At 40.6% G+C, this 12,269-nt stretch overlaps 1 protein-coding gene across 1 annotated transcript in view; it reads right to left on the minus strand.

The window, feature by feature from the left end:
- RIC1 (RIC1 homolog, RAB6A GEF complex partner 1) overlaps positions 1-11,945 on the minus strand; it is a 57,696-nt gene extending 45,751 nt beyond the window's left edge. The window contains exon 1 of the mRNA XM_083352527.1: positions 11,407-11,945. Coding sequence (XP_083208653.1) covers positions 11,407-11,547 — 141 coding nt within the window. The 5' untranslated portion in view covers positions 11,548-11,945. The remainder of the gene's footprint in view (positions 1-11,406) is intronic.
- Between the last annotated feature and the right edge of the window lie 324 nt (positions 11,946-12,269).

Here is a 12,269-nt window from a genome sequence, read left to right on the forward strand (position 1 = left end):
AAGATGATTAAATTTTCAGTCTTCTAATCTTGCTGAAAGATATGCCAAAAGTACTTTCACACTTTTAAAACAAATACTTTAATTGGCAACTCAAAATATGAAAATATGAAGTGTAGTCATGTATCAGAAAAATCATATAAGCACTGCAATTAACAATTTAATTTTTGTATCTTTAGAAGCAATCCTATTTTACCTATTTACTGTATTTTCCGGCGTATAAGACGACTTTTTAACCCATGAAAATCTTCTCAAAAGTTGGGGGGTCGTCTTATATGCCGGAAAATAGTACATAAATCAATTGAGCGCCCCTGTTCTTGCAAAGAAAATTCAAGCCTCCTTAGTCCAGTCCCCCCTCCAACGTGACTCTCCCTTCCCACCCCCAAGAGCCTCTAAGCCCCTTCCCCTCCCCCTTGCAAATGCCAGACCCCGGGAGCTCTTGCATTTATTCCAAAGGGTGGGTGGAAGGAAAAGCCCAGCTCTGGCGTGGCTGCAAGTCGACGAGCCCGGGAAGGCACGCCCTCCCCTCTCACTGTGGAGGAAACAGGGCAGGCTGGCGTCAGGCGGGAGCCGGTAGGGCAGTCCTGTGCACGTGCGCGCTCCCCAGCTGCTAAGGAGTCCTCAGGGAGCCATGGCAGGCGCCTCACACCCTTCCCTCTCGAGGTGGCACCGGCGGAGCCGTCCGGCGTCAGGCAGAAACCGCCCGGGCTTTGCACCATCTGCATCAGACGGGTCTGAATCGGGCTTGTGTTGGACACTTGGCAACTGGCATGTAAGTATTTTCTGGCGTATAAGATGAACAATCTTGAAAATCCTCTCAAAGGTCGGGGGTCGTCTTATACGCCCAGTCATCTTATAAGCCGGAAAATACGGTATAGCTGAAGGCTATCCTGCTGATTCTAAATGTTGTGTATCATCTCAATTCAGTGGGTTAAAGGGCTTTCAGATATTTGTAAAAATAAGGATGACAGAGCACAAGTCTTGTCTCTGCTACACAAAACCTTATCACAATCTGCTTGCAAGTGATTTTTTCAGAACAAATATTACTTATTTTTTGTCCTATGTGTTGTACAATACAGCTCATTAAATATGCATTGTCGATGGCAGGAAATTACAGTGATAGCTGAGCATTGTAATAAGCATATCATATGTTATATATCAACCAATTCTCTTATGTGTCAATTTAAAAAAATCAAGCTCACATTACATTTCTGAAAATCAGAAAGAGAGCTTATAAAGCACTTGGATAGTTCCTCTGATGCTAATACTCTACCTCAGACATGTCAAACACAAGGCCCGGGGGCCGGATCCGGCCCGCGAAGTGGTTTCATGCGGCCCGCGAAGCCATCCTGGAAACAGTGAGGAAACGCCCCCCACTGCCTTGGCACTGGCCCAGAGACCCTCCTTCTGCCAGAGACCCTCAGATCTGTCCCACTCCAGCCCAGGCCCCCATAGGCACCCTTGATGCGAACGATGTAGAGCTGGCCATGCCCACCCACTAGGCCATATGCACTCTAGCCACGCCCACCCAGTAGGCCACACCCACCCTGGTCATACCCGCCCGGCCCCTTCAGGGCAACTGCAATGCTGATGCAGCCCTCAATGAAATTGAGTTTGACACCCCTGCTCTACCTTGTTTTTCTTGATTCATGTGTATATTGCAACATATATTTAGCAAATGGCCTTCAGAAAAAAAAAGCTAGGGGTAGCAAAGAATACACAGGAATGACTATAACCAATACAAAAGAATATATGGTCTTCTAAATGTTTTGTCTGGATTGCTATAGTATGTGTTTGCTTTATGTGTGTGCCTACATGCCTACTTTGTTTATTATTGCTATGGTGGACATTTTTGCTAGACAATATGAGGCAAATTGCCTAGGTCTTTTGTGTATCTTGCAAATGTTTTTTCTTGCAATGGTTTGTTTCCTAATTAAACTGGAAATCCTCACAGAGTCGTTCAGAAGACAGTTCATAGAACAGCACTGACATGAACAATTATCAGAAGCTAATGAGTACTACTCTAAATATTTAGGAAAAGGGGAATAGAACAGTTTTGTTTAATGGAAAGTCAGCCCAGTGTTCCTGGGGGAGCCTTAACATGTTGAAGTTCATTATAAACCCTGGATGAATCTTGCAATACCCCCTTGAATGGATGGTAAAGATTTCACGTACACATATAGTGTACCTGAAAAATGGGAAAAATGGGAAATGTGCTATGAAGAGACTTGTGAAACTACTAGACTACACAAAAGCACAGAAAGTCCTTCTTCTGCTTAGCGTAATTTCAATGAAAATCGAAGAAAAACTGAAGCTATTAATAATCCATAATTGGGAAATAAAAATGTTGATAGTAGTTTTTGTAGGTAAGAAAATAATTCTGTAAGACCAACAGGACCTTTCAGAAATCCTGTTTTAATATCTATGCCTTTCAAATCCAAGTGTCTTCAGTAGGATGACATACAGATTGTGAGAATTCATGGTTTATTTTCTGGATCTGTTGGACTTTTAAATTGTTAAATAAAGGCAAGGTGATATGAAAGCAGCTACAACCTGCCACCTGAAATGCCCTCCTCTTATTTTCTAAATGAGATAACCGTTGTTCTATTTAGTCATAGCTTTGGAATTAGTAGCCTTAACCAGCAGCACCCCAGAAACAGGCATGCTCAGAGGAAGAGATCTTCTCACTATCGAAATCCTGAGGGAAACAAGTGTAAAACCCTTGCTAAAGTGGAAGAACTATGAAAGACATGCAGATAGGTTCACAAATCCCAATGTGATTCCTGTACCGAGTAGCATTAAACCGTAACTAGTTAAGAATCATGAATTAAAGGACTTTTGCCTTATACCATACACAACTTAGCAGCAGCAGTTAATTAAAACATAGACAAGTATAGGACCTACAAGCTATAACAATAACAATAATAATAAAGTTGGAAAGGACCTTGGAGGTCATTTAGTCCAACCCCCTGCTCAGGCAGGAAACCCTATACTATTTCAGGCAAATGGCTGTCCACTCTCTTCTTAAAAACTTCCAGTGTTGGAGCATTCACCACCTCTGGAGGCAGGCTGTTCCACTGGTTAATTGTTCTAACTGTCAAAAACTTTCTCCTTAGTTCTAGTTGCTTCTCTCCTTGATTAGTTTCCATCCCTTGCTTCTTGTCCTGCCTTCAGGTGCTTTGGAGAATAGCTTGACTCCCTCTTCATTAAACTAGACCAGGGGTAGGCAACCTCGGCTCTTTTATGACTCGTGGACTTCAACTCCCAGAATTCCTGAGTCAGCTGACTCAGGAATTCTGGGAGTTGAAGTCCATGAGTCATAAAAGAGCCGAGGTTGCCTACCCCTGAACTAGACATACCCAATTCCAGCAACCATTCCTTATATGTTTTAGCCTCTGGTCCCCTAACCATCTTTGTTGCGAGTCTCAACATCTTTTTTACATCATGGTGACCAAAACTGGATGCAGTATTCCAAGTGTGGTCTTACCAAGACATTATAAAGTGATATTAATACTTCCTGTGATCTTGATTCTATCCCTCTGTTAATGCAGTCTAGCATTGTGTCGGCTTTTTTGGCAGCTGCAACACACTGCTGGCTCATATCTAAGTGATTGTCCACTAGGACTCTGAGATCCCTCTCACAGTTGCTAGTATTGAACAAGTTACCATACTACAGGGAGTGCAGAATTATTAGGCAAATGAGTATTTTGACCACATCATCCTCTTTATGCATGTTGTCTTACTCCAAGCTGTATAGGCTCGAAAGCCTACTACCAATTAAGTATATTAGGTGATGTGCATCTCTGTAATGAGAAGGGGAGTGGTCTAATGACATCAACACCCTGTATCAGGTGTGCATAATTATTAGGCAACTTCCTTTCCTTTGGCAAAATGGGTCAAAAGAAGGACTTGACAGGCTCAGAAAAGTCAAAAATAGTGAGATATCTTGCAGAGGGATGCAGCACTCTTAAAATTGCAAAGCTTCTGAAGCGTGATCATTGAACAATCAAGCGTTTCATTCAAAATAGTCAACAGGGTCGCAAGAAGCGTGTGGAGAAACCAAGGCGCAAAATAACTGCCCATGAACTGAGAAAAGTCAAGCGTGCAGCTGCCAAGATGCCACTTGCCACCAGTTTGGCCATATTTCAGAGCTGCAACATCACTGGAGTGCCCAAAAGCACAAGGTGTGCAATACTCAGAGACATGGCCAAGGTAAGAAAGGCTGAAAGACGACCACCACTGAACAAGACACACAAGCTGAAACGTCAAGACTGGGCCAAGAAATATCTCAAGACTGATTTTTCTAAGGTTTTATGGACTGATGAAATGAGAGTGAGTCTTGATGGGCCAGATGGATGGGCCCGTGGCTGGATTGGTAAAGGGCAGAGAGCTCCAGTCCGACTCAGACGCCAGCAAGGTGGAGGTGGAGTACTGGTTTGGGCTGGTATCATCAAAGATGAGCTTGTGGGGCCTTTTCGGGTTGAGGATGGAGTCAAGCTCAACTCCCAGTCCTACTGCCAGTTTCTGGAAGACACCTTCTTCAAGCAGTGGTACAAGAAGAAGTCTGCATCCTTCAAGAAAAACATGATTTTCATGCAGGACAATGCTCCATCACACGCGTCCAAGTACTCCACAGCGTGGCTGGCAAGAAAGGGTATAAAAGAAGGAAATCTAATGACATGGCCTCCTTGTTCACCTGATCTGAACCCCATTGAGAACCTGTGGTCCATCATCAAATGTGAGATTTACAAGGAGGGAAAATAGTACACCTCTCTGAACAGTGTCTGGGAGGCTGTGGTTGCTGCTGCACGCAATGTTGATGGTGAACAGATCAAAACACTGACAGAATCCATGGATGGCAGGCTTTTGAGTGTCCTTGCAAAGAAAGGTGGCTATATTGGTCACTGATTTGTTTTTGTTATGTTTTTGAATGTCAGAAATGTATATTTGTGAATGTTGAGATGTTATATTGGTTTCACTGGTAAAAATAAATAATTGAAATGGGTATATATTTGTTTTTTGTTAAGTTGCCTAATAATTATGCACAGTAATAGTCACCTGCACACACAGATATCCCCCTAAAATAGCTATAACTAAAAACAAACTAAAAACTACTTCCAAAAATATTCAGCTTTGATATTAATGAGTTTTTTGGGTTCATTGAGAACATGGTTGTTGTTCAATAATAAAATTAATCCTCAAAAATACAACTTGCCTAATAATTCTGCACTCCCTGTAGTTTGACTGTGTTCTATTGCTTGTGCTTCCGTAAAGTTGAATTCCAATACTGCATTATCACTTCCCCCCAAGGTTCCTGTGGCTTCAACACCTTCTATCATTTCATCTCTGTTAGTGAGGATTAGGTCTAGTATGGCTAACCCCCTAGTTCCCTTTTCTACTTTTTGGGAGACAAAGTTGTCTGCTAGTTTTGTCAGGAATCTGTTTGATCTTCCACTTGGTGCAGAGTTTGTCTCCCAGTTGATGTCAGGGTATAATTAAAGTCCCCCATTACTATTGTGATGTGCTTCCTACATACCTTAGTTAGCTGACCAGCAAAAAGTTAATCTATTTTCTCTGTTTGGTTGGGTGGCCTATAGTATATACCTATGGCAATGTCATTTCCCCCCCTTTTATATTGACCCAAATGCATTCAAGACAGTTTTCATCATTGTTGTGCTCTATTTCTGTAGAGATGTAGTTATTTCTTTTATATAGAGCATGAGTGTCAAACTGCTGGCCCACAGGCCGAATGCGTCATGAAGAAACTGCACCCACCCCATTGCCGGCAATGATGAAAAAGCTCAGATACGTTGTGATACATCATGTGACGTCGCGAGTTTGACATGTCTGATATAGAGCAACTCCACCTCCTCTTTTATTGGCCTGTTTCTTTTAAATAATTTAAATCCCTCTAGCTGTGTGTCCATTTGTGGGTTTCATCCCACCATGTTTCTGTAATGGCAACAATATCATATCTGTCCTTATTTACCTGAATTTCTAGTTCACCCTGTTTATTGTTCATACTCTGTGCATTGGTGTATAAACATTTGAGTCCTTTATGACTGATCCTGTGTTTACTTTATACATAACCTGTGTGGTGCCTGAGTTCCCCTATTTTCTTACCACCTGTTTGGTTAGTGCACTTTGTGTGGCACTCGCTATTAAAAGCTTGATTTTGCTTGACAGCAAGGTTGATATTCTTGTCCACACACACATCTATGTTACATGCACTCCTAACCCTATAATTTTTTGATGACCAGCGACAGGGATGTTCTGTATCAAAACTCACTGTTTCACTAACTGTTCCTTTATGGGAGTTACTTCTGAAATAATTTGGAATGTAGCAGGCTGAAACAGACATAAGCATCTAAAGAAAAGGTGGAATAGAGAATAAGCCTAACAAGCTTTTTCCTTTAATATAGTTATGCATTGTTGTTGTTGTTGTTAGCTGCGAAGTCGTGTCCGACCCATCGCGACCCTATGGACAACATTCCTCCAGGCCTTCCTGTCCTCTACCATCTTCTGGAGTCCATTTAGTTATGCATAGATGCTGCTTATTATTTAAAAGCTTTCCATTATACCTTCTGCATATTTGTAATTATGACTCATACAGTTTAAAACCATTCTGCTAAAATTATCTTTAGCCTCAGTATCTTGACTTCAAAAAAATGGCTACATGCCATGCTCATTACAACAGTATTTAGTGAATTGTTAATAGTTTTCCGATGTTGGCCACTTTATTTAGTACAACTATGGCACAGTTCCAAATCCATCTATTGGCCCAAAAGGGTTGGAAACTGAAACCTAGAAGTCATATTAAGTATCTTAACATGGCTCTTGCACTGACCCTATTCCTTTCCCTCTACTGCCTTAGATTTTAAGAGAGAGTCATAATCTTATTGTCTTTTTCCAAAAAATACAAAGGTCACCCAGTTCTTCATCTATCCAAAATAGTGTTCATATGCATAATTTCAGAAAAAAACTGCTTTACATATTAGAAATGTAAAATTGGACTGCAATTTACAAGTAAAAACATGTTAGCAAATGGTTGCTGCCAACTGGAATCACACTGCGGATGGTATACTTTGATGCAGTAGAAAATATTGTTAGCAGTAATAGAAATTGAAAAAGTTCCTCTTTTCAATTGTTTAAATCCCTCTTTTGTATTGTCAACTCAAGGCAGTGTTCATATGTATCCTCTTTTCTCCACAGCAGTCCTGTGAGGTGGGTTGAGCCAAGAGAGTGACTGTCTCAATGCCACCCAGCCATCTCCCATGCCTAAAATGCATATTTCCTGGTTTCTGTCCCAACTTCTTAGATGCTCTATTGAATTGTGTGTGGTTTTTTTTTACTGCAATCCTTCTACCCCACACAAACTGTTCAAAAGGTCCCTCTATTACACAGAACAGAACTGGCTCTATTGGGAACAAATCATTATTAAATATAGCTTCCATTCTTACTTTAATGACAGAACCCTCTGGATCAAACTCATTTCAGTGATATTTTATCTAGTGGATATAACAAAACATATAATAAAATAGCTCGCATTGTTAATATCCAATTAAAAAGGGAAATTTCTAATAGCAGAGATTGAAAAAAATAGCTTCTCAGCAATGCTTCGTTAATAGTGAAATTTTTTTACAATTCTGATGCCATATTTACATAAAACACATTACAAATTATTGATACCATTTATAGACACATGTATAAACTATGCACTTGTCTAAAAATATTTATCTATACAAGCTGGCAATCTACTCATAGAATCGGAGCTGGAAAGAGCCTTAGTTGTCATACAATCCAACACCATCTCAAAACAGACTCTATTATAGCAACTCTGACAATAACCATCCAATTTCTGTTTGAAGATTCTATTAAAGAATTCACAACTTCATGTGAAGTCATTAGGACAAGAGGAAGAGCACAAATAAAGGTTGGCGATGTATTCAGAACTATTGGGATTGGGGCATATAAAATACAAAAAAATTCTAAAAAGTTATATGTATGTGAAATACTAGAACAAAATTGAAGATAACAAAGGCTTTCTGTATTTGCACAAATAACCTAATAACATACATATATTACACTGGATGTTTGCAAATGGATTATAAACTTGCCCTCCTCGCCAGAAAAATGGAAAGATAAATTATAAATTATGAGCAAAAATAAATTGTATTCATCCTTTACAACTAACAGCCATCCAAAGGCTGTGTAATGGCATAATACATTTGGAAATTGATATTCTGGTACTTAGTTCAGAGTTTATTCTCATGGAAGTATATGTAGAACTGCATTCAAAATTGTTTAATGTCACGTAGATGATTAATATGTGTTGAGAAAGTGAGCTGTAGGTAATTATATATTTTCTTTTTCATCCTATACCTTCCATTGCATTTGATTCTCTAATCTTCAGTTCTAGTAATACAGTATATCTGATATTTTTTTCATATTCGTTTTTTAAATTTCTCTTCTTTATTGCTCCATCTCTACCTTTTTTTGTAAATTAAGAAATCCCTTGAGGAGGTTGTCCAATCATTTTAATTTTAATCATTGTTTTCTGAATTTCCTTCCAGGATTATGTTTTTTATCGAACATCACATCTAATATAAAAACACATTGCTTTGTCCCAAACAAATGACACTCTAATGCAAACATATGTAATAGTATGATAAACATGTTTAAGATCATTATTTTGAATGGTAACAACTTTGTAGGGAATTGTAGACTTACACTAACTTACGACTATTTTGAAACCAATAGTCACAAAGAAATAACTACTGGAACTAACAGACTGCCATTGCAACACAATATTGCATCATAGATACCAAATGAAATAGAAGCTAAGGCAAATGGAAAAACTAAAATTCAATTTCCTTTCTGGATTTTATGAAATCAAAGTATTAATGTTAAATTTAGACCAACAGATTGATAGGACATTACACTATCATATTAATACATTCAAATTCAGTTACAGAAAAAAATTGTTAAGGCATGGGCACCATATGGTGTATATATAGTAACTGAGTATACAGTACTATACTGTCAGATATGTCGTTACTGTTACTGAAATACATTTCACTCTTACAGAAAATTTAAACCCACCAAATTACCTTCATCATTACTGTTAGTTGGTTCTTTCTAAATACATCTCTTATGTATCTTATATAAACAGCACATCCTGTTCCTTCCATGGATTCTGATATCCAATGGAACAAATGTATGAAATGAAGAAACTCAAATTTATGAACGTTTCAGATGCAAACCTAAATGCTTTTCATAACTGTCACAAGTATACAAAATGGAAATTCAAGAGGAGTTATTGCCATTTGCCTAAAATGTAAATATAATTTAGGAAAATATCACAGGATTGAACTCTTGAGAATGCGGTTCTGCTGCTCCTTTTAAAAGTGGCGAACAGTTTCTTGGAATTTTTTTTTCCCCTGTGCCCAAGCCATTACAACTACGGATAGTCTTTCATTTACAACCATTCTGTTAGTGACCATTCAAGTTATAACAGCGCTGAAAAAAGTGACTTATGACCATTTTTCACACTTATGACCACTGTAGCATCCCCATGGTCATGTGATCAAAATTCAGATGCTTGGCAACTGGTATGTATTTATGATGGTTGCAGTGTTCCAGGGTCATGTGATTACCTTTTATGATCTTCTGACAAGCAAAGTCAATAGGGGAGCCAGATTCACTTAACAACTGTGTTACTAACTTAACCACAATGCTTCATTTAACAACTATGATAAGAAAGATCATAAAATGGGGCACAGCTAACTTAACAAATGTCTCCTCAGCAACAAATTTAAATCAAGGACTACCTGTATGTATCTGAAGGCAGATTTGGAACTGAGATTAAGAAATACCAGTAAAGTTCAAAAGAAAATAAAGCATTCCAAGAATGATACAACAAGTCCTTTCTTTTTAAGTAAGCATCCCTTTGCAATCAACTTTCTCACACCTTTAGAGTCCATTAAGTGACTAAAAATACATCTAAACAATGCTGTCAATCTGAAGATTTAAGAGAAGAGGCAAAGGACCCACATTTATTTATTTATTTATTTGGTTTATTTTGTTGTTGTTGTTAGTTGCGAAGTCGTGTCCGACCCATCGCGACCCTATGGACAATGTTCCTCCAGGCTTTCCTGTCCTCTACCATCTTCTGGAGTCCATTTAAGCTCACGCCTACTGCTTCAGTGACTCCATCCAGCCACCTCATTCTCTGTCCTCCCCTTCTTCTATTGCCCTCAATCTTTCCCAGCATTAGGCTCTTCTCCAGTGAGTCCTTCCTCCTCATTAGGTGGCCAAAGTATTTGAGTTTTAGCTTCAGGATCTGGCCTTCTAAAGAGCAGTCAGGGTTGATCTCCTCTAGGACTGACCAGTTTGATCGCCTTGCAGTCCAAGGGACTCACAGGAGTCTTCTCCAGCACCAGAGCTATTCCCAAAGGACTCAGGGCGGTTTACAAGGCAAAATTTAAAAACAATCCAATATAAAATTAAAATAAATTAAATTAAGTCTAGCTGCAAAAATTAAATCACAGTTTAAAAATATTAAACTCCTCAGTCCATATTTAAAACAATAACATTAACACAGTCACATTCAGCTTAGCCATACCACAAACCAAAGCCACAAGTTTTGTTTGAGCCACTTTTTCTAAAGTATTTCCCTATTCATCATCACATCCCAATGAGGCTACACATGAACGCACACACACACACACACACATATAGATACACACATATACCTATATATATATACTCATATACATATACATATACATATATATATATATATATATATATATATATATATACACACACACACACACACACACATATATATATACATACATATATACATATACATACATATATACACACATGTATACATATATACACGTATGTTTCAAATGTTAACTATCAAATGTTAAGGCCTAGCAAGGTAATCTAAATAGTTAACATTTGAAACATATCTTCCCTTGCAGAAAAAAGCTAACAGAGCAAGAGAGACCTTGTGGCTTAGAGGCAAATAACACTGCCTTGTATGCAATCAGCACAGGTTCGAATCTCAGACGGGTATAGCTGACTGAGGACGACTAAGGAGTCAGAAATGCATCTCAGTTTCCCTTTAATTCTTTGTTAGTAATTTACACATATACACGTATGTATACATATGTATACATACATGCGTACACATACATGTATACACACACAAATATACATATACACACATCTTTCTCGCTATTCAAACCCGAGAGGGGGTAAGAAAGGCTCGCTAAAGTCAGGTACGGAGTAATCTGGCTGGGTGGGGAAAAAAGGAGCGCGCTTCTGGAGGAGAAGGCAGCCCAAAAACAGGCAGGTGATTATAGGGTGACGACGCGGTGAAGCAGCTTTACTCACCCTGTTGTACCAGATGCTGAGCTGGGACGGGGACAACACGGCGAACAAAGTCCTTTGCGGGTCGGCCTGAATACCGAGCGGGGGCTCCTGAGCCTCTATAGGGCAGAGCAGCCTCTTGGGCCAGCCGCTGAGGAAATACATGGCTGGAGAGGGACCCAGCGTCCCGGCCAGGCGCCGTCCTAGCAAGCAGAAACGGCGGCCGGAGCCAGAAGGGTTTTCAGCATCTGTCTCGGGCGGCCGGGAGGCTCTCGCCGTTCCCGAGTGGTACCAGCATAATAGCGAAGGAATGGAAGCTCCTCTCGGCGGCCGGCGTCGCCCCTCGCAAGGCTGAGAGGCGCTAGGAAGAGGAAGGGAGTCGGAGCTGCCTCTCTGGCGGGTTGAAGCTACGGGACCGGCGGGTGGGGGTGGGCGTCCTAAGGGGAAAGAACGGTTACAGCTCGAGACGGCGCCCTGGCGACGTCGCCTTAATCTTGCGGGCGCCTCGCGTTCCTCCCGCCGCGGCTTCCTTTGCCTTGCCCGCCGCCGCCGCCGCCATCTCTTTTCTTTCTGCTACGTCGGCGTCTGGCGGTGGAAAGAAAGGGGGGGCGGGGGCGAAGAAGGAGAAAGAGCGAGCGAGAGACGCATGCGACCCGAAGGAGGGAACTGAGCCCTGTTTGCCTCAGGACGGCAACTCGGTACTGGTTGGAAAAAGGGGGCGGAGAATTCGGGGGTAGAGGACGCCGTGATTGGCCTAGGGCCCGTAGGAAAAAAACGGAAGTGACGTTTTAAATCTCCGGAAGAACCACCGAGAAAGGCTAGAACGGAGGAAACGCCCCCTTCCTCACATTTCCTGTGCAGTGGAGGACTTCTCCATTTTGCCGTCG

This window comes from Vipera ursinii (assembly GCF_947247035.1).
Source record: "Vipera ursinii genome assembly, chromosome: 2".
In the NCBI taxonomy this organism is placed as follows: Eukaryota; Metazoa; Chordata; class Lepidosauria; order Squamata; family Viperidae; genus Vipera; species Vipera ursinii.